The sequence below is a fragment of the Carassius auratus genome, chromosome 17, assembly GCF_003368295.1.
Source record: "Carassius auratus strain Wakin chromosome 17, ASM336829v1, whole genome shotgun sequence".
Lineage (NCBI taxonomy): Eukaryota > Metazoa > Chordata > Actinopteri > Cypriniformes > Cyprinidae > Carassius > Carassius auratus.
The window spans coordinates 10,465,796-10,493,128 of record NC_039259.1 but is presented as its reverse complement, the minus strand read 5'-3'; the positions used below and the strand labels follow the sequence as shown (position 1 = coordinate 10,493,128).

The 27,333-nt window shown below is 38.0% G+C and overlaps 1 protein-coding gene across 1 annotated transcript; it reads left to right on the top strand.

Moving 5' to 3' along the window:
* Positions 1-1,179: 1,179 nt before the first annotated feature.
* On the top strand, positions 1,180-26,058 carry LOC113117219 (arf-GAP with SH3 domain, ANK repeat and PH domain-containing protein 2-like). The gene is made up of 26 exons (XM_026285748.1): positions 1,180-1,586; positions 5,267-5,339; positions 10,374-10,519; positions 11,954-12,028; positions 12,495-12,544; positions 12,711-12,834; positions 13,837-13,922; positions 14,201-14,276; positions 15,447-15,533; positions 15,733-15,842; positions 16,674-16,743; positions 17,297-17,384; positions 17,903-17,951; positions 18,210-18,376; positions 18,901-19,034; positions 19,425-19,516; positions 19,606-19,786; positions 20,462-20,547; positions 20,626-20,741; positions 20,922-20,989; positions 21,396-21,500; positions 21,816-22,020; positions 22,249-22,495; positions 22,628-22,838; positions 24,302-24,430; positions 24,578-26,058. The coding sequence occupies exons 1-26, from the start codon at positions 1,461-1,463 to the stop codon at positions 24,650-24,652; spliced, it is 2,976 nt and encodes a 991-aa protein (XP_026141533.1). The 5' UTR covers positions 1,180-1,460; the 3' UTR covers positions 24,653-26,058.
* Positions 26,059-27,333: the final 1,275 nt, after the last annotated feature.

Sequence of the window (27,333 nt, the reverse complement as noted above, 5' to 3'; positions counted from 1 at the left end):
ATATGGAGACATAGATACATGTATTTAACTTTTTAAGTTTGACTTTAAGTCTTTAAGGAAAAAATAAGAGAGAAAGCCGGAAACAAATATATGTACATGTAACAAGCCTTATGACTCTTTAAACAGTCTGAAGGTTCTTTTCATGCTTTTATTTCCAACTGTGATGAGAAAATGCTCTCCAAAACTGTCTAATTTATTTATTTAGGCTAATCAAATTATACACCATAAAATACTTGTGCATACCTAGAGGGATAAAGTCGGATCTGATACCTGTCCAGCACATTGCATCAATGTAACATTATACTGTATTGTTAAAGGATAAGGTAAGGTGTGCAGCTTTTGAAAGGACACAGGAAGAACCGGCATACCTCTATGATATCTGCAGGGGAGGTGGATGAGACAATTCACATTATATGTCTTATAAAAATTCTGTTATTCAGAACACTGGGATATAAGCACAAAGCACTAGTTTCCGTTGCACTAGTCTGCCTTTTCAAATATAAAGGCTGCACATGAAAAGGCACCGTATCATTAAACTTTATACTGATAAGCATGTTCATTCATGCACATGTAGTGCATTTAAGGAAATGGATTATCTGCATTGACACTTGAAGAAGGAGAGAAAATGCATGCACAATCCTTTTCAATTGGCTCCACTAAAGGCCCACATGAACAATGCACTGATTTTTCATCTGTCTATAAAACAAATGACAAATAGAAACAAAAGACAAAAATCATAAACAGAAATCATATTAACTTGCTTTATATTTGTTTTCAATTACTTGTTGCTCCCTTTGAACTTGACATTGATTTTATTGATATGTTGTTTTTCTAAACTAATTTAATTTATGGAAGATATTGGGCATATTTTAAGACACACTGACGTTTAAACAAACCCGTCTTCATATTGGCCTACCATATGAATAAGAAAGACAATATCGGCCTATTCAAATGGCTTCAATAGAAGTGTTACAACAATAAAAAAAAAAAGTCTCCATGAGTCATTTCAAAAGGCCAAATATTTCACTTTCAAAGAACAAATGGATTCATGTTTCATTCTAAAAGGCAAAAAATGAATCTGAAGTCTTCCATTCTTTCTCCGCGCGCTCTATTCATTTCGTCAGTGAATACAAACATTCCCACGTGATGATGGAATGACTCCCTCCCCTCGCGCACAATCTGGACGCGGCACGCGCTATTGAAAGCTCGCGCGGCACAGAGAAAAGTAGACCAAGTGCGCAGAGACACTTTACCGACTCTTTCACACGGCAGAACACGGAGAAGACAGACACTTTCGCCTTTTGTCGCTACTATGAAACAACTTTTAATTCCCCTGCTTTGGCAATCACACTCACTTGCGGATTTAGAGGACTTTATGCAGATGCACTTTGCTTGATCTTGAGGTGGTTGTTTTCACTATTGCTAGGATTTTAAGTTCCTCGGTTTGTACAGCTGGAAACATGCCGGAGAAAATAAGTATCTCGGATTTCGTTTCTTTGGCGAATGAGGATCTATCGTCCCCGGGAAGCTCTGGATTCCAGTCTAAAATGAGCGACTGTCGCAGCACCGTGGCCGCGCTCGAAGAGGTAAGGGCGCGTGCAAGCACGGTGTTTAAATGTGCACAGGTGGACAATACACCACCTGAGTGAATCCTTCAATCTATGACACAAGAAACATTTTCCTTTCCACTCGTGTCAAGACTTTTTACTATGAGCAGAACAGTATTTTTTTTAATTCAGTCTAACTTAGTGAAGATTTTGTGGCAGAGTTTATATTTACCTGTTTTATGTGTGCACTTACAGGGTAATAAAATGGTCCATCCTTATAATTCTTAAATTGTTATCAGCCAGGGTGACATTTTGAATCTAATTTATCTGAAAATAAACTAAGAAAATTTGTCAAGGTTAGTTGAGAATGTCTATAGGTAATGTAAATTACTCCTGTTTGTTACTCAGGGAGGACACCTGTGTGAACAACAGAACTGACCTTTTGCCATCTAGTAAACTGTTTCCAATGAATCTTTTTATTAGCAATAGTGGTTTGAATTGCCCATTGTACACTTTATGGGCTCATGTTATGGTTTAGAGTTAGAGGATGGCACAGGAGTCACAATAAGGAAGAGACATAAACTGTTTTCAAGTAACCAAGTAAACTTGCTCAGGGCACTTGTATGTCAAGTAATTGTTGTCTTCAGTCTTGAACAGTAAGACTGGAATGACAATGGCACAAACACAGGATCTCTTCACAGCTGCGTCATTTCATTGAGGAATAGTGTTAATATATTAAATTTCAGAAAAGCAGGACTGATAAAACAAATGTGGGTCTTTAATATATAGGCATTTGTGTGGATTAATTAAATTAATGGAGAATAGAGAAACTCTGCCAGCAAGTGATAACACTGGGCATGTTAGGACAGTGGAAGTCTTTCATTTGTTTCCGCCTATTCATGGGAAAAGGTTTATGGGTTTTCAGGAATTTCAGTGTTCTAGATTTGTGGTTCTCAACCAGAGGGCCGGGGTCCACTAGGGGGCCTCAACAAACATTCAAGTGGGACACAGGATGACCCAAAAGATTAGATTAGACTAGATTAGATTCAACTTTATTGTCATTATGCAGAGTACAAGCACAGAGCAAATGAAGTGTACAGAGCAAATGAAGTATTTAATTGAATATTTTTTATTAATATACAAAAATAAGTAAAATTGAATCTAAATCAAAATGCTAAAAAAAATACTTTCAATACTCACAGTTTCTAGTAATAAAACGGTTTTTAAAAAGCAGCAGAAAATATCATACTGTATAATTATTGTGTGGGAGAAAAGCTGCTCGGACATCCTGGCATGACTCCCATTGTGTTTTACACAATAAAGTAAGTCAAACATATTTGGAATGACATGAGGATGAGTAAACTGTTTATTGTGAATGAAAAATGGTTAAAAATGCCTTCAAGCAGCATTTGAGCAACACGAGTTATGAAACTGATACGTACGTTTTTGTGGAAATATTCTTTAGAATTAAGACAGAGTTATGAGATGGAAGTAACTTTAGTTTCCTTGAATGAGTCAGAGATGATGGTGTAGTGGTATTTTGATCAGGATTCTAGATATGCTGCTCAGTTCCTGATGTTGCGGATATGCAGTGTATGCCCAGATTACTTGTGTAAATATATCAGTTTGTGAGTGTGTTACAGTCTTTCAAAACTTCAAAGCGGAGGGTTAAGCATGTTTGATGCCCAGGGGCAACGGGTGTATATAACAGAGTGTGTTTTCATCAAGGTTAGTGTTTGAAGGCTTGTTTGGGTTTGAGAGGCAAAGTTTATTTTATGTATATATTTGCTGAGACTCTAGCAGATAGCTGGCAGCATGATGAATGTTCTGCAGGAAGAGGCCACGAAAATACAGTAACCCCAGGACAGATGAATTTGCAATGCAAACTTTTAATTATTATTGAATTAAAAATTATGCTTTGTATGTTATGTTTGTATTTGTATGTGTGTGTGTGTTGTTTGTCATCATACATCACTTCACATCTGATGTAAGCACATACCCACTGCAGTCATGCCTTGAGTCAGCAGGTTTGATTTGACTAATGCATTTATTTCTGTCCATCCTCACTCCCTTTGTGTGTAGTATAGATGACTCCCCCAGCTGCTAACAGGATCACATATCCTAGTGTCGTCAGTTCTCTGAGGCTTTAGTGACCAGTGTTTGAGAGGTTAGGAGGCAACTTTACTTGAAAACTTGGAAATAACTTTTTAATTTTGTGCTACACATGCTAAAGATTATGTATTTATTGTTCCACTGATGCAGACATTTAGAATATTTGTACTAACAGTCATAATGCCATTATCCAGTTAACTTATGTTAGAGATGTAGAGAAAATAATGGTGAAGCTATTATAAAAATAAAAAAAACATCTTCACAATGCAAGCTATCAAAGTAGATATGCTGAAATTAAGTAAGCATAATATTTTTACATAAATATATTATATCTTTTTATTTAGCAGTATTTATTAGGCACAGAAATACGGATCATGTTTAGAGTTACAGCTTTTAACTTGAACACTAATTTACACAAAATAATGAAAAATATATGGCCGCAAAAATAGTGTTTCACAGGGTCTTCAGTGAGGCATTTCTGTTCAGACAGTAAGCCTACATTAAAGCTAATTATTTTAGTCTTATAAGCTGTTAAAAACTAATATGTAAAAAAGCCTCTTCTTTGTTTAACATACATCATGTGGGGTTTAAATCCCCCCAAAACCACTCTTTTGAAGTCTTGAATATAATGGCGATAAACCATTTTGAGAGAGCTTTTATCTTGAGACGACCACAAACACACTCAATAGGGCACTTTAAAGTGTGTTTATTATGTACTTGAAATCCATACCTTCTTTTTTTTCTGGCATTAGGTGTTTTTACATTGGAAATGCCTTTTGATAAAGTGGTTTGTCTTCCATCTGTTTTAACGTTGAAAAAACATTTGATAATAGATCTCATTTTTAAAAATTGTTAGATTTATGTTGAGGAAATATTCTGATACCGGTGTAAACAAAAGGTCATGTGTGTGCCGGCTCTCTGTCTGTGTGTAAAAACATGAACCTGTCTGGTGTTTAGCGTGTGAGATTCTAAGTTAACCTTGCTGGATCCCATAAGTCCATGAGTCTGGGATGTTGCCCAAAAAGCTACAGACAAAAAAAAAAAGATCCTAAAAAAGTTAGTCTTGACACTGATTTATTAACATTGATCAGACTAAACAATCTCTGGCAGACATCAGCAGGCATACATCAGTGTGATTTAAGGTCACACACTCGAGGTGGTTTAAAACCCTTCATTGTGATATTCGCATTCAGGTTTCATGTTTTCATTCTTAATCAACACTTTCTGACCAAAGAAGTTAAACAAACTGATGTGATTCAATCCTAATAAACCAAAACAATATTTAAACCACTGATATTTGAACTCAGGTTAGATTCCCACGGAGGTGTGTCTCTTTCTGACTCGTGCACTAATTCTTTACTGTAAATGGTGTCACTAAGACTTGTTGTTGTCTTTCGTAAGGCTTGATTCACCATCATCATGTTGACCTGACGTGATAGAAAGACTGCTTGACAACTATTCTGATGTTTGTTCAGTAAAAACAGTCCAGTGTTGCCCCACATGTTTGTGCCAGTGATTACATGAAGTTGAAGAGTGTAGTTGCTGCTGATGCTAGTAATGAATTTCTATTCTAATGTTTTTCTTGTTTCTCTGCTGTCTTCCACCAGTCTCTAGAGCAGGACCAGATGTCTCTACAGAGGATGAAGAAAATTGTAAAAGCCATCCACAACTCTGGACTCAGTGAGTGCAGTCTTATTTTTTTTAGAACTTTGTGTTCCTCTTGTTTGCTGAATTATCTAATCTAGTCCGTGCTTCTCAACCTTTTTAACTCCAAGAAGACTATTCATTGTCCACAACAATATGTGAAAGCCCAACACTCCTAGTTTCTATAAATAAAATTGCAGGATTCCAGACTTTTTAGAGCTGAATATATTTCAGGGATCTCACCTGTTTGAATGAAGATTATGAAGGATAATGAAGAATGTTTTTACACACAGTTTCTACCAAATGAAATATGTTAGAGCTTGGCATAACTAATGTATATTTGAATTTGAAAGATTTTTTCACACCTTATTTTAAGGTCCAATTCTCACTATTAACAAACCGTTAATTATGACTTTTGCCTCAGTAAAGTACTAGGGCCCTTTAATTCACTTGGCGCAATGCAACGCAAGGTGCAGCACAAGTATGTTTGCTAGTTTCAGTCCGGTGCCGTTCACGTTTTTCCTGTCCAGTGCTATGTCGTTTAATTAGTAAATACATTTGGTCATGGGCATGCTGGTCTAAAAACGAGGTGTGTTTAGGTGCATTGCTGGCACAATGCTATTTTAAGGAGCTGAAAATAGACTGCGCCATAGATCAACTCAAACCAAACTCAGACGCGTTCTGTCTTTGCGCTTGCCAATATTCGCCGTGTAAATAGCAAATCCGTCATGGCACGAGCGCAACTGGCTCTTAAAGGGAATGCAAGATGAGACTCTGATTGGTTTATTGCACGTTACACCCAAAAAAACACCCATTACTCATTAAGAGAATAGGGATGACACGTTTAGACCATGCGCCTGAGTGCCAACTGTTTTTAAATAGTTAAAATAGCAAAAGTGGATTTTAGACATGCCTTAAGTGCACCTGCGCCGTGCGCTTTACACTTTGCGTTTAGATCGTTAAAACAGGGCTCCTAATTTTTAATAGTAAGGTTGTTGTTAAGTGATTCTCTAGATGAACTGTAATCATTATATGTTCTTACATTATATGTGCTATATATATTAATAAACAGCCAATTAGGTTAATAATAGGCCTGTTAATAAGCTAGTTAAAGCTAGTTAATAGTGAGAAATTGTCCCTATACTAAAGGGTTACAAAGATTTAAGTAATTTACAATACTTTTTTAGTTCTAGATTTCACACTTTTAAAATGACTCCCCAGTGGGATCACTGGTATTTCAAATAAAAAAGTTTTTGAGCAAGTAAAAAAAAAAATGGGACTCGAACCGGCGCCCTTCGTGTAACTAGTCCAACTCTCTAACCATTAGGCCACAGCTGCCCCCTGATAGTGATAGTTAATGTGCCTAGCCTTTTTGACTTGTACATTTCATGTCACATCTTGATATCACGTGTCTTTATGGGAACTTTACGGGTTGTGTGTGAACGCTCGCACATATTCCGGATAATTACTGACAGTGTGAAAAAAATCTAGTGACCCAGGAATAATTGCCGGGACACATTACCCATGTATTTTCCGGAATCGCAGCGTGAAAGGGGCTTTAGTATCACTCATTCAAACATCAGACTGTTACATAAGAGTCAGCTTGTGATGCCATAAAGATGCTTAATTAAATTATGGCAGTCATTAAAATGAAAAAGTAAGATTTGTGAAAAAAGTCTTCCAAAAACACATTTCCTAAAAAATTGCATTGAGGTCATTCTTACTTTTGCTTTCTCACTCTCTCTCTCTCTCACACAAATGAAGGATGACAGAAATTGGGGCCCAGACTTGCGCTGACATCACAACCACTAATCTCTTAAATACAGAGCAGATTGTGTGTTTTCCTGTTTTTTACACTGAGTCAGAGTGAAGAAAATATCAGTTTTAATGAACCTCAGTTTTCTTAATGACCTTACGCTGTGTTAAACACACACAGTTTCAGTGCCTTATTCTGTTCAGCCTGCACAACGCACGTGGTCACTGGTTACACCTCTGTAAGCAGTTTGGCTGCATGTACGCTGAAACTTTATCACATGATCAAACTACTACTTTTTTTAGTACCATCAGCTTTTACCATACTGAACTGTCAGGGGATATCTGTGTTTACATCTGCTCCTCCTCTCTGAAATGAGAAATTGCCCCACAGACCTGGCCAATACACTATTTATAATGTTATGTTGTGCTTACAGAAGTCCTGACTGGAATGATCATGATTTCTGGGAAACATGTCTCAGTTCTGCCTGCTTCTCATTTCTGAGGGCGCATGCCCCATTTCTCAATTCTGTGAGTCACAGTTCAGTTAAACGCAAAAGAGACCCTGCATTTTATCATCTCCCCCCTCGTCGTCACTCGCTCTCTCTCTCTTTTAACTGAAAACAGATGTCTCATTCCGGTAACACTACTATTGAGGAGCCTCAATTTCCTGCCACTGTGTGTTTGTGGTGGAGCTAAACTTGGTTTAGGATTGAGACCAAACCTGAACCCGATAAAATCACCACTCTTTCTGATTCACCCCATCCTCCTCACTGTGGTGGGTCAAAGTTGTTTGTATGAAGTTGTGGAAGCTGTTTTGTAGCTCATATTAATGATTCAGAGCTAATACATTTATCAGTTCTGTGCGGTGTCAAGCAGGTTTATTAGCCTTTAGAGCTTTTACTCTGTTTTTCTGTTTAATCAACCTGGTTAGAAACCAGTGTTTGAGTCCAGAGTCCATGATGATTTTGGGTCAGTATATATAGATGCCTTTTTGTTGTTTTGTTAGTGAATTCATAGTTACTTCAGGTATCATTTAAACATATTTTTGGAATTTGCATTGATGAACTTTATTTATGTTTTATTAATGAAGTCATGAAAATGAATGTTAGTTTTAGTTTGTTTTTGAAAGCTACGTATGTAATTTCATTTGTCAAGCAATAATAACTCCTCTTAAGTTAGTAGTATACTTGGTGAAGTGAAGTGAAGTGACATTCAGCCAAGTATGGTGGTGAACCATACTCAGAATTTGTGCTCTGCATTTAACCCATCCGAAATGCACACACACAGAGCAGTGAACACACACACACACTGTGAGCACACACCCAGAGCAGTGGGCAGCCATTTATGCTGCGGCGCCCGGGGAGCAGTTGGGGGTTCGGTGCCTTGCTCAAGGGCACCTAAGTCGTGGTATTGAAGGTGGAGAGAGAGCTGTTCATGCACTACCCCCACCCACAATTCCGTCCGGCCCGAGACTAGAACTCACAACCCTTCGATCGGGAGTCCAACCCTCTAACCATTAGGCCACGACTTCCCTCTCTTCAATGAGGGTTGAAAGATTTTTATGAATGAGTTCACTTCAGGTATGATAGGGAACTCTATGAAGGTTATTTAGAGAGCTGTATATTATTTAGTCGAAACGCATGTCTGTCTGTAATCTAACAGTGCCACAGTTCAAAACTGTGGACCGTGGACTAAATGTTGCTGAAGACATACAAACACAGATGTGGAAGACGCTTTAAAGTGTTGATATAGGGGTCAGTTTTCTAAAAATCCAGGAACAGGATCTACTTCAAGGTTCATTTGAGCTTTACCTATAGTCTCTGGAACAGATCAGGGTCTCAAACATGTCAAGAAATGAATTAACAATACAAATTAAAACTGTGTGTCTGAAATTGCTCACAGATGCCTGTTGAGAAAAATAAAACTGTTTCCAGATCAGGGAAGGTAGGTCCTTAGAGTGCTTGGCGCCTGCGAGTGAAATGCAGTATTGTTTGAGCTGGACTGACTCACTGGAAAAACACGGTTGATTGAAGTCCACAGAAGAGGAAGTGTCAGCTAGACATTCGATTAACTAACTCCAGAAAAAAAATCCCCTATTTTTGTCTTTTTCCTTTTTTTTTTTTTCATAATGATGCTACATTTGTTTAGCTGTTTGTCATGTCTTGGAAAACGGAACTCAACCCAAAACCAGATAATGCAAGTTTATTTATTAAGGAAGTGATCTTACATTTCCACAATCTTTAGACCCTTATCAATATGCTGACATTAGGATTTCTCCTGTTTGTTTAATGCCCTTTTGACACTACAAAGTAATTTATTGAGGTGAAATGGGATCAGGACACAATGCATGTGATGCACCCAAGTAGGATGTGTTCCTCGATGAAGACTTTTTTTTTGTTTTCTTTTTTTTTTCCTGGAACAGTTTCCTGCCTTAACCCAACCCCTAGAATGAGAGGACAATGATTACTTGATTGAAATGTTGTTTATGAAAAGACAGTGAATTTCAATCCAGGAAAATGTGTACATCATGTTAAGCTATAGCACTGTATGCTAATTCCAGGGATGTTCCCTTGGAAAGTCCACTATGTGCTCCCACAAATACTTGTGATCATCATAAGTGGGGATGCTTTGGCTTTGCTTTGGCTTTTATCTAAGTGGACCAGTTTATTTTATAGCTGAGGAGCTGAAAGCTCTTAGATCTGTAGTGCAGTATGATCCTGTTGTGATTTTAGTTTTCTTGCCAGGATCTCACTGTGCTTCAGCTGGTATCATTTTCACTGTATCACAAAATCCAGTTTTCCTCTATTCGTTTGATCATGCGGTGAGGTTTGCAAGGTCACACGGTTTCAGAAGATTGATAAAGGTTATCATGTTTAAAAAATTACAGCTTTACAAAAATTAGTGTTTTAAAGTAATCTAAATGTATCTATTTTCTTAATACTCTATTTTTTCCATTCTTGTTCAAGAGTTTGGTGGAAGATTTAATTTTTTTAATAAATTTAATATTCAGCAAGGATGCATTCAATTGCTAAACTTATAGTAAAGACATTTTATAATGTTAGAAATATTTTATTTTCAAATAAATCCTTTTGAATTTTGAAGTATCCAATTCCTGCTGGATAAAATCAAGTCTCACCCTACATTTGTTTTCATTGAATATCCTGTTTCTCATGGAACTGTCTAACATTACAGGAGAAAAGTGGATTCCAAACACAGTTTTGTGTTGATTTCTAGTTTCTGGTTATCTGCAGAAAGGTCATTGCAGAAAGGTCATGGGATTGTCTTGTTTTTGATTGTGTGATGTTGTGTTTCCAGATCATGTAGAGAGTAAGGAACAGTACACAGAGGTTCTGGAGCATCTGGGGAACAGTCACCTGACGCAGGATAATAACGAGATCTCCACAGGCTTCCTGAACCTGGCTGTGTTCACGCGAGAGATCACTGCACTCTTCAAAAACCTGGTGAGCAGTTAAAAGTCTGTAGTGGAAAAAGTTAAAAGTCAATAGTGGAAATAAGAATTTTTGCTATCTTTAAATTATATATCAACATAACATCTTGTATGTCAACGTATGGCTTTTAAAAAGCACACACTGGTTTACCCCAAAGTTAGCTTCCAGGTGCAGCATAAAGTTCAGTGAAGCGTAAATGGTAATTACCTGTATAATTCAAGGCCAACATGAATATTTTTCCACCATTGAGAGGAAACTATTCAAGTACTGTCTGCCCTGCCAGTATTATTATTCAAAGAGCACCTTTGGGTGTGTGCCTGTGTGACTTGTCTTCTTGATATATTTCTGAATAAGAAACAGCAGACTTCCAGCTGTACAAAGTACACATGGGGCTGGGAGAGGTAGTTTTGTGTGTGTGTGTCAGCAGGGGTTCAACAGCTGCAGGCGAGGGCCCCTCAAACCAAAGCACCCAGAACCCTCCCACTGATAGTTTCTATGGTGATGGTAATTTATACCAGACCCAAGAGCATGAGTGGATAGCGTCTGACCACTGAGCTGTCAATCAAACGATCACCAGGGACAGGAACCACAGCTTAAAAAATACAACAGAACCTCTGCTAAGAAAATAAACTCCATTAGATTTAGCGTCCTTGTGTGGGGGCTAAACTTTCCCTCAGAGTAAAGCCCATTTTTCATATTCATGAATACTTATATTTATAACATCCAAGGTTATAAATCCATATTCTGCACCATTACCAGCTGACTCCCATGATTACTTGTAATTTACACTCTTGTGTAGCACAATATGCATTTAATGTTTTGTATGAAAGTGTTTACTTGGGTCTGAGTATCTTTTTATTTGTATTTTTTAGTGGTCAAGCAAGGTTTTTTTTTTTTTTTTAACCATTCAGTGCCTGTCTCTACACAGCACAGTGGCTGATGTAATAATATATAATATAAGCAACACACTAATAAAAAACAATGCTGTCATTACATTTAAAACTGACATTTAAAGAGGAAATAAATAAAGGCTGTCCTTTGTTTAAAATGATTCGGTCTGATTCTTCTTTCGTCCTGCTTTGGGTTTTTCCTCGCAAATTCTTTCCTAAGTATGATTTATACTTGCTCAGCACTTTTATGCACTTGGCCGAGGAGAAATCCCAAACAGAGTTTTACCTTTTGCAATTTTATAATGCAGATTTATGGTTGCGAGCATTCATACATCCAGACTCGGCTCTGTAGGGAGGATTATGCCTTGCAGGGTAAAAATGTGAGCACTCACTTTTAAAAGTGTGTTAGAGTTTATATTAACATTTGCATTATGATCTGGCTGACTTTCAGAGGTTGTTTAAAGTTTCTTTTTGGTTTGTCTCTGTTATATTATTTCTACATACCTGTTTGTTCTCGAGTGTGAACTTATAAGTGTTCTCTCTGATGGTTCTTTAGGTGCAAAACCTGAACAACATAATTTCTTTCCCTCTGGAGAACGTGCTAAAGACTGAGCTGAGAGACAGCAGGCTGGTGAGTGAGACAGACACCTGTGTCATCATACTAGACTAAAACGTCACATTAAACCTCAGTTGAATTAATAATTGAAATCAATTAAAGAGTTGATAAAGCTAAGAAAATAAAAATGTATCCCTTTAAAGAGTCAACAGTGTGTCATGTTGTTTTGTAACAGGATTTGACATCATGTAGCTTGTTTGGGTTATGTTTCAAATGTCAGAAACGCAATAACTGCACCACACCTTTCTTTGAGTTTAACCGGTATGATGAGTTGAGACATATTGCAGGGCTCTGAGATCAAGTTTTGATACACACCCTGATATTATTACTCGCACAATATCAATTGTCCACACTGAGATGTCCTTGGTTATTGCATCACGCTTTAAAGGCAACACAGTTTTTATTTTTTTTATGTGTTTGTGTATATACTGTATATGAACAAAATTCTTTATTCTTATATTGTTGTTGTTTTTTCTCCCAGGAGCTGAAAAAACAGATGGAGAAAAGCTGGAAGGATTATGAGGCTAAAATGTGAGTTTCAGAGTCAAATTGTTCTCCTGGTACACAACTTCCTATAATATTTAATATGAGACCACCACTTGGCTTGTCTAAAAGACAAAAGTCCACCAGCTAAACTAGTGTCTCATTATGGTCTATTCTCTTTTTTTCTACATTAATTTTCACTTCGGCTTTTCAGAGGCAAGCTGGAGAAAGAAAGAAGAGAGAAACAGAAACAGCATGGGATGATTCGGTTGGACTCAACAGACACAGCGGAGGACATGGAGAGAGAAAGAAGGAACTTCCAGCTGCAGATGTGTGAGGTATAAGAGGCCGTATGAGGGCGGTCGGTTAACAGACTGTGAAACGTGTGCAAAATGAACCTGACCAAGACCACATTGTTGTGAGCGTCTCAATGAGAATAAGTGCAGTTAGTGCAGCTGTATGTGTGTGTCTTAGCAAGTCATTCCTGGGTTACCTCAGATTGTTAACCTCTCTGCAGTATTAAGCATATTCTTTGTAAATTCAGTAAGTGTGCGGCATTGTGAGAAGTCACTTAAAACCAAAAGGCTTTGGGGTGATTTTGAGAGAGGCACACTTGTTTGAGGCCACATTGTGTTCATGTGTGGTTATTGATGACCTCACTCCACATGTCTGTGGCGATATGTCCAAGTTCCATATACAGTGTGCGTGACTGTTAGCAAGACTAGGGGAAATTTGGGCTATGCTGCTTGAACCCAGCTGAGGTAATAGAAAGAATAAGGAAAGAAGGAGTGAAGTGGAGGAATAATGAAAGAGAGGGGGATTTTCATGTCCTACAGTGCTCCTTTTCCCAACCACAAAGCTCCAGATGTCTCCACTTTTCTCTCTTTTATAGTGGAGACGTGTGTTATTTCTTCCAAACCTGACTGACCATGTGACCATCATTAACTTTGGAAAGTTCCTGTATCCATATATGCATAGAGTACATTTTCATTTATTTGAACAGATTGCTTGGATACAGAATGTGCAGATGTTTAAGCAGCATTTGATCCCCAGTGGCTCCTTTCACCTTTTTTAATCTACATAAAGTCGTTTACTCATGCTTATGTATGCCAATTTTTCGAAAACTATATAATTTAGTTTCACCAGATAATTAAGTCTTTTTTTTTCGTTCATAAAGCTTGATTACACTGGGATAAAAGCTAAATAATCGGAGTCTGTTTGAATCATACACTACACAATTTTGGGATACAACAGTGGGATTGACCTTTGACTGTTGATCTTTGACGAATGACTAAACTTTTTTTCTCTCTCTCTCTCTCTCTCTCTCTTTGGTTTGGTAGTATTTACTGAAGATTCAGGAGCTGAAAGTTCGTCAAGGACCAGATCTATTGCAGAGCCTGATTAAGTACTTTCAAGCCCAACTTAAGTAAGTCTAAACCAAATTAAGATCCTCTAGTTGTTTTTAGTACAAAACTATGCTTTTCACATTAGCCTACACTTAAGTCTGGGTTAAGACCCCTTTAAGACTGGGTTCAGCATATGAATCACAAAAGATTCAGAATAAAGTAAGGTGAAGATTTAATCCTGCTAATAATTAAACAACTGTGTCTATATCGATTGAATCTCTGTGGATTTGTGGGTGTGTGTATAGATGTCACTGACATTTGAGATGGCTAAACACTGTGATTTTCTCCTTTTTTTCAGTTTTTTCCAGGATGGACTGAAGGCTGCAGAGCATCTGGGTCCATTTGTGGAGAAGTTAGCAGCCTCTGTACATACGGTAATCAATTTGTCAATCCCAGTATTTTTATAGACATAATTACATACATATTCTAGTCTCCACACTTGACAAGGTGTGTTACATAAATAAAAATGTATTTTAATATAGTCATAAATTTCATACAGTTTTGCTGTGGATCGTAAAAGGCAACTCTAACTGGATGGTTTGTTTTCTTAGATTTAATAGAGAGATGTAATTGCTTATCTTGTTGTTGTTTTTTGTCTCGCTTCTCATGTTAGTCATGAACTGGCGTAGTGTTAATATGATAAAGTAAGACTCTTCAAATTCCATTCGAGGAAGATTTATCATTTAACACTTTATCATTGATTTTACTTGTCTCGTCTGGCTGATACAGTTAGTTTGAAATACTCTGTTACATACCATACATTTCTTTCTACTGAATATCATGTAAGTCTTTTTTGCACGCACATTAGCTTTGTTGAAAAGTCTTATCTTTTGAGGGGAAAGCAATCCCAAAATGAATTTCAACAAAATTATTGAAAGAATAAAATACTCAAGATGAAGCATGAGTACTGGAAAATATGAATAAAACTGTTTAAAATGTTACATATGTGTTCTAGGAGATTTGAGTGAATGTCACACAATAATAATAATAATGGTGTCCATGAAATGATTGTTCTTGTATTAAAGTTTGTCATTTAGTTGATACTATGAGGAGAAGGCAGGATAGGGCATGTGGAATTGGTGTTCAGTTGACCGTGTTTTATAACAACTGGTTCGGGTAATGTTTCCAAAGTGACATTTCTCCTGTTTCAGCTTGCTCTCTTTCGATCATAACGCATCAGCATTTGGCACATTAAAGCAAATTAAACAAAAAAATGAAACAACCACAATCTAGCTTTCCAAAAGGAATAATTTCCTTTTTAAAAAGGACTATGGAAACTGGTTGAAGAAATTGCTGGAATTTTGTACTGGGGGCCAAAGCCGTAATATAAACAGGCTTTGAGTACTGCAGTTTTTCTGGCTGTGTTGGTTTGGTCCTGGGCTTGATTATGAAATGGAGGGATGTGTTCCAGTTTAAGCCTGTAAACGGCTAAGTAATCAAATGTATTTTTGTTTATGTGTGAAACTTATGTTAACTATTCACAAGACCAGTCACATTGTGTTGCACAAAAACAAGCCCCATCACTTTACTGTGATTGATCACAGGTTCGTCATGAGCAGGATGAAGAAGTAAAGCAGCTATCTCAATTGCGTGACTCACTCAGAACACAACTACAGGTTGATGGCAAAGAGGTAATTTCCAAAATAAACAACTCCCAGAATGCACGTCTTCTAGCTCAAAGTAATGCATTTTCTGTATAAGATGGACCAAAAAAAGAGCTAATCTGTGGCCATAATTGACATTAAAGACTATATTTCAGCAAGTTTAGTGATGAAGATGATGATGATGACCATAATAATAATAATAATACATTTGGTTCTGTCTTCACAGGATTTTCTAAACAGGAAGAATTCTGGCCATGGATATAGCATCCACCAACCACAAGGCAATAAGAAATATGGCACAGAGAAATCTGGATTCCTTCTTAAGAAGAGCGATGGGTGAGTTAAACATTACTGTCTACTTCCCCAAGTTGAGAAGGTCACCAGTCCCCCCAAAACAACAACAGACTATTTATTTATTATTACCTGGGCTTAATTCAAGTTTTCCAGACATGATGCAGTATTGAGCTCCTGTTTGCTTTCAGTCACACGGGGTGAGTGTGTGTTTCTCAGGAAACACTCTCCACACTGCTCTCAGTGTTTGTAATGATATATATGCCCCTCTTCTTAAATTGGAAGCAGAATAAATTAAGTGAGTTATAATAACCTGAGGGTCGTAAACTACAGATAGTTAGCAGCATAAAGCATCAGTCTGAGCTTTGTGACTTCAGGCTCACAGCTGAGAGTGTGTGTGTGTGTGTGTCTGTCACAGAGTTCCTTTCACACAGATGTTTTCTATTAAATGTGATTTAGTCTGTTACTGCACTAGAGTCTTGAAAATCTTAAAAATCTCTAAAGCCAACCTACAACTCATTAAACACACACATGCCCATATAGACACAGGTTTTTGGATCAGAATAAACATGTGTCAGTGCCTTTTTTGTTGTCAGTAAATTACTGATTGTAACTTCACTAGAGACCTACTGAATCAGTACAGTTAACTATTGGCTACCAGTTATTTCTGCTTATCAAATCAACTACCGTATATAAATCTTGATGACAAGGACCCCTGAACATGATCTTTTTTTTATCCCTGTGAAAAAATAATAGTTAGAACATCATCTTTTTCTTTTGTTTTGCATTAACCCTGTAGTATGGAGGTATTATGCTAATACTGCTGAATGCTGAATGTGGATTGTTAGGGTTTTTCCATGATCTTTGTTTTTTTAGGATCAGAAAGGTTTGGCAGAAGAGGAAGTGTGGTGTAAAATATGGCTGTCTTACCATTTCACACAGCACGGTGAGATTTGAGAAAGACAAACACCTTCCAGTTACACATACTTCAACTTTTTGTTCACAAACCTTCTGTATAAAATCCTATGGCTGAGTCACTATGCTGTAATCAGTACTCTTGCTTGTGTGATTGTTTAATTAACACAAATCTGACATTGGTAATTATACACAAAGACTGTTTCCTGTTCTAGTCTCTAGAGTGAGTACTTGAGCTTCAGAGGCCTCCAATCAAATTTTCCCATGCTGTATGAGAATAAAAAAGACTCATCGCTCATGTATTAGCGTTTTCTTTTAAAAACCACAGACTAAAGGCCAAAACACAACACAAATGTTTAATCTGGAATCATCCACTTTCACTGCTTTTGCTTGCACGTCCGTGTCCACCAGCTGCAGTGTTTTAGCAACCATTAACTTTATGTAAGCTTTTACTAACATTTTTAGCATTAATCCTGCACACAGCATAAATGCAAGTGAGATTTGTTTGCGTTTGACTTAGTGAGTGACCACATATGTGATGAGAATGCACTTTAAGCATGTTATGAGTCTTCTCTATCTCTCAGATCAACAGACCACCCGCAAAGCTCAACCTCCTGACGTGTCAGGTGCGGCCCAACCCTGAGGAAAAGAGAACGTTTGACTTAGTTACACGTATGTTGACCTCTGACCCTTTTTCATCTCTGCTGTGGTATGAAGAAAAGGAATGGGAAACTAGCATGCTAATGATTGAATAGTGTGTGGTACACACTGTATACTGCCTACTAATATTTAGAAATAAGTGAAACTGAAGGCAATGTACGTTATAAGCAGTAGTATGCTACACTGCTGTCACACAATTTTATATAAAGACTTTATAATTCAGTGCTGCTGGTTTAACTGACTGTGATTCATTAAGTGAAATCTGATGTGAAATACAGTATGTGAACCAGGTGAGCTGTTTTATGCATGTAGGTGTTCAGAAGTATGTGCATACGGTTGGGAGGAATAAGTATGTAGGTGAACCTGGATCATGAAATACAGATAACTTGAGTGGCTAGTCCTGACCTGTTCTATTTGTTGTTGTTGATTTCCTGTATGTTAGGATGTTTTTTCCATGTTTCCTTTGCATAGAGGCCCACCAAACGCACACTGCTTATCTCTTTTATCTCTTTCTTTCTCTGTGCTTGCAGACAATCGCACATACCATTTCCAGGCTGAGGACGAGCAAGAATGCATGATGTAAGTGCAGAAATTTGTATGCTCACACACACCCGTATACATAGAAATCTTTATCATATACTGCAAAGCCACATGTACAGACATGATGGAGAGAGCAGGTTCATCACCTGCTTCTAGAGTGGAGAGAGAATAAAAAGGAAAGAGTAAGATAAAGAAGGCATTGAAATGTTAAAGATGCAACGGATGTATTTGAAAGGTCACCTATTGATATGAACGCACGTCTTTGTTTTTGTAATCCCTTCATTTGTCTTCTTGCAGATGGGTTTCTGTCCTGCAGAACAGTAAGGAGGAGGCCTTGAACACGGCTCTCGGAGGAGATCAGCTTCAGTTTCAGGACAGTGGTCTGCAGGAACTTGTCCGAGCTGTGATCTCAGGCCTGAGAAACCTGCCAGGCAATGAGGCCTGCTGTGACTGTGGAGCTCCAGGTCTGGAAAAGAGGATCCTAATGCATTTAAATACTGTTAGAGGCCGTTCATACAGAACACGTTTTTGCATTCCATGCATTTCCTTTTTTTTTTTTTATGAAAATGTGCTAAATGGACATGTTAGACTACTGTCTTTTTATTTTTAAATGCAAAAATGCATTCTGAGTGAATGGCCTCAAAAACAGAACTCCTATGTGCTAAGTGAGGTGAAGTGAGTGAAAGTGACATTCAGCCAAGTATGGTGACCCATACTCAGAATTTGTGCTCTGCATTTGCTATGTTATTCTAAATCAAATTAAAATGTTTATTAGAGAGAGACATTTAATTAAAGCCTTAAATAGTTTTGAATGTGAATTTCTTACAACTATTTGGGTCAATTAAATATTTAAGCAATGAATAACATTGTCTTATCCCAAGACTTATTGTATTATCTTTATGAGCTTCTAAAAAACACTTTATTGGTCAGAGGAGGGTTTTAAAGAGTGGCAAAGAAATGTTTGAATGATGTGTGTTGTGCTCTTTAGAACCCACCTGGCTCTCCACAAACCTGGGTATTCTCACCTGTATCGAGTGTTCAGGAATCCATCGTGAGCTTGGAGTACATCAGTCACGAATTCAGTCTCTCACTCTTGACGTGCTGAGCACATCTGAGCTCCTGGTAAACACACACACACACAGACGTGTGATGTCATAAAATGTGAAAAGATAATTCAGCTCCATTCATTATACAGTCCATTACCTTCTGCACATTTACTGTTGTTTTTTTGTGTGTGGTACGTATCACATTTATCTTGAACTCTTTACCCATAATCCTCTGGGACTGAGTCAGCATTTACTCACATGTGTCTCTCTCACATCTGTACATGTTTATATGAACTTTTTACCTCTGACAGTAAAGCAGTGCAAATGCTCCTGCACACATGAGTGTTATTTATTAGTTCGTTACTTGTCAGTTAGATTACAGATAAATTACCTAACGTAAAGCTGGATCCACATGTTCAGGGTTTTACTGCAAACATCTGTTTATCAGTTGTGTTTTTGTTCACAGTTGGCAGTGAGCATAGGAAATGCCAAGTTTAATGACATCATGGAAATGAACTTGCTCAGTGATGCAGTCAAGCCCCTTCCAAAAAGTGACATGTGAGTCCTATTGTGCAGTCTTTTTTTTTTTTTTTTTGCTTTTAGCTCAGACTTTTTACCTCATTTTGGATTTTATTTGCACATCTCAGGACAGCGAGGAAGGAGTACATTGTAGCAAAATATGCAGAGCGGCGCTACATCCTCCCAAAAGAACACTCTGAAGCCTGTTACGTGTTTGACACTGTGAAGAGCAAAGATCTCACGTCACTTCTACAGCTCTATGCAGAGGGAGAGGACCTTTCTAAACCAGTGTCCACACCTGAAGGACAAGTGAGATCCTCAGTCCAAGCATATACACAAACACCACAACCACAATGATGAGAACAAAAACATCAAGGCTTATAAAGTTGCCGTCTCTCATGCTTTAGAAATTTCTTGAGATGTTTAGAGCTTTCAAAGGGATCAATGCATCATATGAGACTTCCTGTGGTTTAGTCAAATAGATGTTTAATTTTTCTTGATCATTTTGAACTGTATAAGCAAAAATAGGACATCTATTTGGTCACACGGCATTAATCACACATCATTCACACTCTCTCTGTAATTCTGTATTTCCTCTCTTTTTTCCATCTCTAATCAGATTTCCCCTCTCTTCAGCCCACTCAGGAAGTGAACACAAGCTGTGTGTAATGACTGCTGTACTTGTGTATGAGTTTTTTTTGTGTGTATGTGTGTGTTATTTGGCCGTAGTCTCTGAAATATAGACTTGAATGAATCAGTGACTGAATCACCAACATTTTCATTTTAACACGCACACATATATACTCACAAGTAGAGAATTGTAGTATGCCAACTCACAGACTAATTCATTAATCTTCTCCGTCACTCTTCATCCAGTCTGCTGTGATTTATTGGACTGGTGAATAACAGTACGTTTGTTTCACAGAGGCAGTGGCTGGTTGGCAGCAGCCAGTAGCTTAACTTGTTCTCTTCTGTGTCTAACAGGACCTGAAGGAGACCGGTCTTCACTTAGCTGTGCGCATGTCTGATAAGACCTCTCTGGCTCTGGTGGATTTTCTAGCTCAGAACTGGTGAGAGAAATCTGCTGTTGTCATGGATCTGTCAGTAGGATGTCCATCAGCTGACCACTTTGTGTGTGTGTTTCTCAGTGGCTGCCTGGAGAAGAAGACAGCAGAAGGAAACACAGCGCTTCATTACTGTGCATTATACAACAAATCAGAGTGCTTGAAACTTCTGCTCAAAGCAAAGGCTGTTTTACACACAGGTATACAGTATTTACAAGCATTCAAATTCAACTCAAAATGATTATGGATATAGATGGGTGTATGGATGTATAGACAGACTATGACTATGACAGACTTGAGTTCAACATAGATAGATAGAATCACAGATAAATGGATCTGTCCTCAGTTTTGACCCTTCCATTGTTCTGATTGTCCCGTAGTGAACTCAGCGGGTGAGACGGCTCTAGACATTGCCAAGAGACTTCAGCACATGCAGTGTGCCGAACTGGTGAGTATAGCATAATACACAAAGCTTTTATTGACTTTGTGTGTATGTGAGCACATGTTTGTAGAGATATTATTCCTAGGTTGACTAGGTTGAACTTTATCCTGTTTAATATCCTGAAGTCTCATATGACAGTGTTTTCATAAGGAGCTTCCATGGTCCTTCCTCTGCATATAATAATATCATATAAAGCAAACCTAGTAGATGTTATAAATACAAATGTCTCCAAATAAACAATGAGAGATCATCAAACTATTGGCCCTTTACAATATGAAGACAACAAACAAATAAATAAAAAATAGAGCTGGATTTGATTCTCTTATCTAACCGTGTGATATGTCAGTCTGGTCAAAAGTGAGTCAGTGAATTGGCTGTGGATTTCTTATATTTTGTTTGTGTGCATGTATAGCTGGAATTGGCCCACAGTGGGAAGTTCAACTCTCAGATCCATGTTGAATACACATGGGAGATGCCACAGGACATGTATGACAGTGAAGATGATCTGGACGAAAGGGTCTGTAGACCACTGGTGAAATTGTTTCTCTGTTTTGCATTTTTCTGATTATATAATAATATAATCATTTGTTTTATGCCATAATATTTCTTTGCTTTAGATTTTGTAGAATCACAATGATAAATCAGTGCACAGGTTCAGTAATATGAAATAGTTTCTTTTACACACACACACACACACACACACACACACACACATACATATACATATATATATGGGTATTGTGAATATATGATTTTACAAATCTATGGGTGCTCATAAATAAGTGTTTTGACTCAAAATGTGAAATATGATGTTCGATAACTATTTGTTTAGGTAAGTTCCCATCCTAAGGGCTCACGGTCTCCGCTTCCCCCTGCTGGCAGCAATGGGCACTGCTCGGCTGCATGGAATTTAAATAAAAGCAGTCCAGCCAGGACCTATGAGAATATTGACTTCCTATATGGAAATCCACCCAACAACAGCGCCCCCACTAATGGCTCCATGCCTCCTCCCCTGCCAGCTAAAGCAATACAAAGAGGTGAGATACTCTTTGTTAGATTTTAATTGACTTGTCTGTAATTTTGTATACCCCAAAAAACCTTGTGCAGGTTTGACCTGATAAACAAAAGCTAAGGAATAATCTGACATTTAGATGTTCTCTAAGAAGCTGAATAGAGCTCCTTTGCATATGTGAACTGTGTAGAAACCCTGCAGGTTTCTTCCAGACAAACCACAGCAAGGTCAAAGATAATTTGTGTCCCTGCAGGCCGTTCAGATCCTCAGATCTCGGGTTCCATTCCAGAGACTCATGCCCCCTACCGCCAGAGTTCCCACCCCACCAGCTGCTTTCAGAGAATCAGTACTTCTTCCCCCGGCCCAACACCTTCACGCTCTCATAGCACTGGAGCATCAAAGGGACATAGACAGACGGTGTCCTGGGAGGGACAACCTTTCTCTGGGGCCGAGGGCAAAAATCACTCCACCTCACCACAGAGTCAGAGAGGGCCCGTCAGGTTAGTCACTGTGGTCCTACTCTGCATGTATCAGTATTACTGTTGTTAACAATAGTAATAGTAAAATCTGAATTTTTGAATGCGTGTTGGTATTGTGAGTTTTTGACGTAAAAATATTCCTCATGTCTGCAGTTCAGAGAAGACGACCTCATATCGCCGCACGAGCAGCAGCAGTCAAGGAAAGAGTTCGACCCCGTCTCCAGGGTGTGCAGGCAGTCAGGAGGAGCTCTACTGCAGTCCAGTGGGCGGGGCTCCCAGTCCTGCACCTCCCCCAGCGAATGCTAACAACAGTGCAACAGTGCCAGTCATACTACCGCCACCTCGCTCACGCAAAAATGCCATGGTAACATGCCATACTACAATCTTTGTTTTGAGACATGTTTTTTCAAAAGTATTCCTGAAGATTACATATGTTTACTTATATATATTTTTTTTGCCGTTTATTTTTGCTTTATTTGTAAACACGAATTTAAGGGCTGGAATACACTACACAACTTCACAACAATTTTTCTCCAATTTGCAGTCCGGAGAAGTTGACATTTGTGATCAAAACTCATAGCCAGTCTGCAGATTTTGGACAGTCAGATTTGATTGATTTCACAGAAGATATACGCATAATGTGTGATTTTTTTTTTTTTTAGCTTTAGACTCTGATTCCATCCAGTCTTCGAATATCAAGCATATTTTATTTTTAATTTGAGCTGATTTTAGAATGCATGTTGTTTTCACTTGTCATGAGTCTACCAGCAATGGGGCTCATTTCTGCATGAGTCTGTTGTGTTTAGAACTACCAGATGCGGTAGGGAACTTTTGACGCTCTAGCGGTTAATAAACAGAACTGCTTGCGTCTTGCGGAAGAACATCGTAGCCGGAACTACTACTCTGTTTATGTCTATGAAGAATCACAAAGGTACTGGGTTACTCCGCCGCCGTACCCCCGAAGCAATCTAAAATAGTCCGAATATAAACACTTATTATAGGTGCACCCTAGTGATTCAAGACAAGCTAAAAACACAGTTTGGAAAATGGATTCATGGTGTACTCGCTTTTGGTTATTTAACACTGATTGGTTATTTTTTACTGGGAGCGATGGAGTTTCTGCAAATGGCAATAGGACCACTGGGAGGAGCCAGAGGAGCTTGATTTTTTTTCACAGATTATCTGTCTTATATTCTACTGTCAGGACATAATGACAGGTTTAATAAATATGTAAAAAAAATATTTTTTTACAAAAGTTCCCTACAGCACCTTTAAAATCCTCAGTCTTTTAGTGTTTGATGCCCAGTTTTTTTTCACGTGTAAGATGCCTGGTGCATAGCCAATTATATGATACATTAAAGATAAATATGAAGTAGCTACTGATGCAAAGAGATACAATTCACCCTTATTACGATGCAGTGTGAACTGATTTGGATTCCGCAGAATACGATGCAATAGGAAAAAAAATATGCTATGCAATTCAGTATGGTATAAATAGCTTGTTTTTATTTCCTTGGTACAGACTGACTTCTTAATCTACCTTCTATGTGACTCTCAAGACATGCCTCAGTCTCAGTTTAATGAGAAGAAATCAATCTACATATAAAACATTGTTCACTTTCCAAATAAAATTATAGCGCATCTACTAATAATTATATATAAATAAATAAAAAATGTACCAATGCAAAAATTACAAAAATTATGCATTGTGATACAAATACTGATGCCAATCTGTGAATCTTGCCATCCCTAATACCAGATTTTAGGAATCATGCAGTGCATTCTAGCCTTAAATTCTAAAGTGTTTATTTTTTGTTTATGTCTCAGATCTCATTAAGGGAAAGACCCAAAAAGGTCAGAGCGTTAGTTGACTGCAGAGCGGTTGGTGCCAATCAGCTAGCTTTCTTTAAGAATGAGATCATTATTGTGACAGCAACTGATGACCCACACTGGTGGGTAAGTATAGTAACTCTCTCACACTGACACACACATATCCTGTGTTTCCCAAGCGTGCTTTTAACAAGCTGTGGAGCGTCTTTGAATAAATTTCCTGTAAACAGCTCAAACTGAAGACTTAAACATATTGCGCTCTTTCTCTCCCAGGTGGGCCATATAGAGGGAGAACCATCAAGAAGTGGCTCTTTTCCAGTCAACTATGTACATAAACTAGGAGAATGAGAAGAACCTCCATGAACACTCACATTCCACCACATGGAGCTAGTCTAGACTGTTGCTTTTATCTTCAGAGCCGCTAGACCTAGAAGCTGTGGAGGCCTGAAATGCGCAAGGAAGATGAAAGACTGGAGACCAGACTCTTCCACAGCATTAGTGTGGATGCTGTAAGGTGATCCACTGATTCATTTCAGCACTGCTTATAATGTATCTCAGCTGTTTTACCGGACTGAAGGTTTGGCAGGTACATCATGAATGACTGGACTTGGAACAGGCAGAAAATAGATGGAAAACTGACCAGCTTTTGAAACTTCCTGGCTTCTTTGTCTAAACAAACAACATTACTTGTTCTTATTGATATTGGCTTGAGGCACTTGGAGAAACACTTGGAGTTTGAGGTCTCTTAAGGAGATTGTCTGGGCTCATTTACTGAAACTCATCCTGTACTGGGTTCAGTTGCTCAGTGCTTTCTAGATTATTTTAATGACATGCCATTAGTTCTGGCTAGACACCAGGTCCCCCAGACAGTTAAAGGATGATGTATTTGGTTTCATCTGTCTCCTCTGCACCGACGTCTCCTATTGCTGCCGATTCCCGGATATCCAGGCCTGCACTGGGAGATAAAGCATTCAGAATGAATCCTCAGAAGAAACAACAGGATGTTATATGAATGCTCAATAACAAAATGTTTTGATTGCAGAATTTCCCAGAAAGTATATTCAGTATTTCAAGCCATAGCTATTGTCATTTTACTTACAGTACAGACACTATTAGGCCTTACAGAGCACAATAAAAATGCTAAGTCACTGCCACAGACAATTTTCACAGTTTAAGTTTTTTTGGTAGCCTAACACATTACATATCTTTGCTTCTAAAATCCTGTAGTAAAACATCTCTTTTCAAGTGTTCAAAATGTTTTAAAATCTGTTAGATTTGTATATGAAAAAAAGTTCTTTCTGCATTTGCCACCATCACTGAGTTTCTTTTCTGTGTCTGTATTGTTATCAGTCAGCATTACGTTTTTATATAAATGGGTTCTCCCTCCAAACTGAGGTGGTTTATGATGCATTTGGAACGTGTCTTGAACCAGCAGACGCTGTAGAAATGTTTGATAAACTGAAAGCACATAACAGATGTTTTCCTTTCTGCCATTTCATTGACTTCTGTGAAGAATTTTCAGGCAGAGAAGATTGTAGTATGCATGTTGGCAGCAGAGGTCCAAACGGTTCAGCTGACTTTGTGTTTTAGGAAAGCAAAAGGTAATGCTGCGTGTAAATGATGCTTGTGAATATTAACTGTTTCGCATCGCTGCAACTTCTTATAATTGAGAAATGTCTAGTTTGTTCAGAACATGATTTTTTTTCTCCAAGATATTACTTAGCATCTTAACTGCAATTAAATATTTGCAAACTACCACGTGTTTTCTCTGAGATAAACATACAGTAGATTGCAAAACATTTTATCTGTCTGTTGACTGTGATCATAGTCTAGCCAACGCCATTCAAGTGCTTTAGCATTACAGTATTATTTTAAAAATATTGTTTGGAAAAAAAAAATATATATATATGTGTGTGTGTGTGTGTGTGTGTGTGTGTGTGTGTATATACAGTACAGACCAAAAGTTTGGACACACCTTCTCATTCAAAGAGTTTTCTTTATTTTCGTGACTATGAAAATTGTAGATTCACAATGAAGGCATCAAAACTATGAATAAACACATGTGGAATTATACAGTATTGTTCAAAATAATAGCAGTACAATGTGACTAACCAGAATAATCAAGGTTTTTAGTATATTTTTTATTGCTACGTGGCAAACAAGTTACCAGTAGGTTCAGTAGATTGTCAGAAAACAAACAAGACCCAGCATTCATGATATGCACGCTCTTAAGGCTGTGCAATTGGGCAATTAGTTGAAAGGGGTGTGTTCAAAAAAATAGCAGTGTCTACCTTTGACTGTACAAACTCAAAACTATTTTGTACAAACATTTTTTTTTTTCTGGGATTTAGCAATCCTGTGAATCACTAAACTAATATTTAGTTGTATGAGCACAGTTTTTTAAAACTGCTTGACATCTGTGTGGCATGGAGTCAACCAACTTGTGGCACCTCTCAGCTGTTATTCCACTCCATGATTCTTTAACAACATTCCACAATTCATTCACATTTCTTGGTTTTGCTTCAGAAACAGCATTTTTGATATCACCCCACAAGTTCTCAATTGGATTAAGGTCTGGAGATTGGGCTGGCCACTCCATAACATTAATTTTGTTGGTTTGGAACCAAGACTTTGCCCGTTTACTAGTGTGTTTTGGGTCATTGTCTTGTTGAAACAACAATTTCAAGGGCATGTCCTCTTCAGCATAGGGCAACATGACCTCTTCAAGTATTTTAACATATGCAAACTGATCCATGATCCCTGGTATGCGATAAATAGGCCCAACACCATAGTAGGAGAAACATGCCCATATCATGATGCTTGCACCTCCATGCTTCACTGTCTTCACTGTGTACTGTGGCTTGAATTCAGAGTTTGGGGGTCGTCTCACAAACTGCCTGTGGCCCTTGGACCCAAAAAGAACAATTTTACTCTCATCAGTCCACAAAATGTTCCTCCATTTCTCTTTAGGCCAGTTGATGTGTTCTTTGGCAAATTGTAACCTCTTCTGCACATGCCTTTTTTTTAAC

Bases quoted from the DNA above. Each gene is read 5' to 3' on its own strand.
- LOC113117219 (XM_026285748.1), top strand. From the start codon at position 1,461: ATGCCGGAGAAAATAAGTATCTCGGATTTCGTTTCTTTGGCGAATGAG. The intron at 12,545-12,710 runs GTGAGTTTCAGA...TCGGCTTTTCAG, and splicing joins AAGGATTATGAGGCTAAAAT to AGGCAAGCTGGAGAAAGAAA. The intron at 19,035-19,424 runs GTAAACACACAC...TTTTGTTCACAG, and splicing joins TGAGCACATCTGAGCTCCTG to TTGGCAGTGAGCATAGGAAA.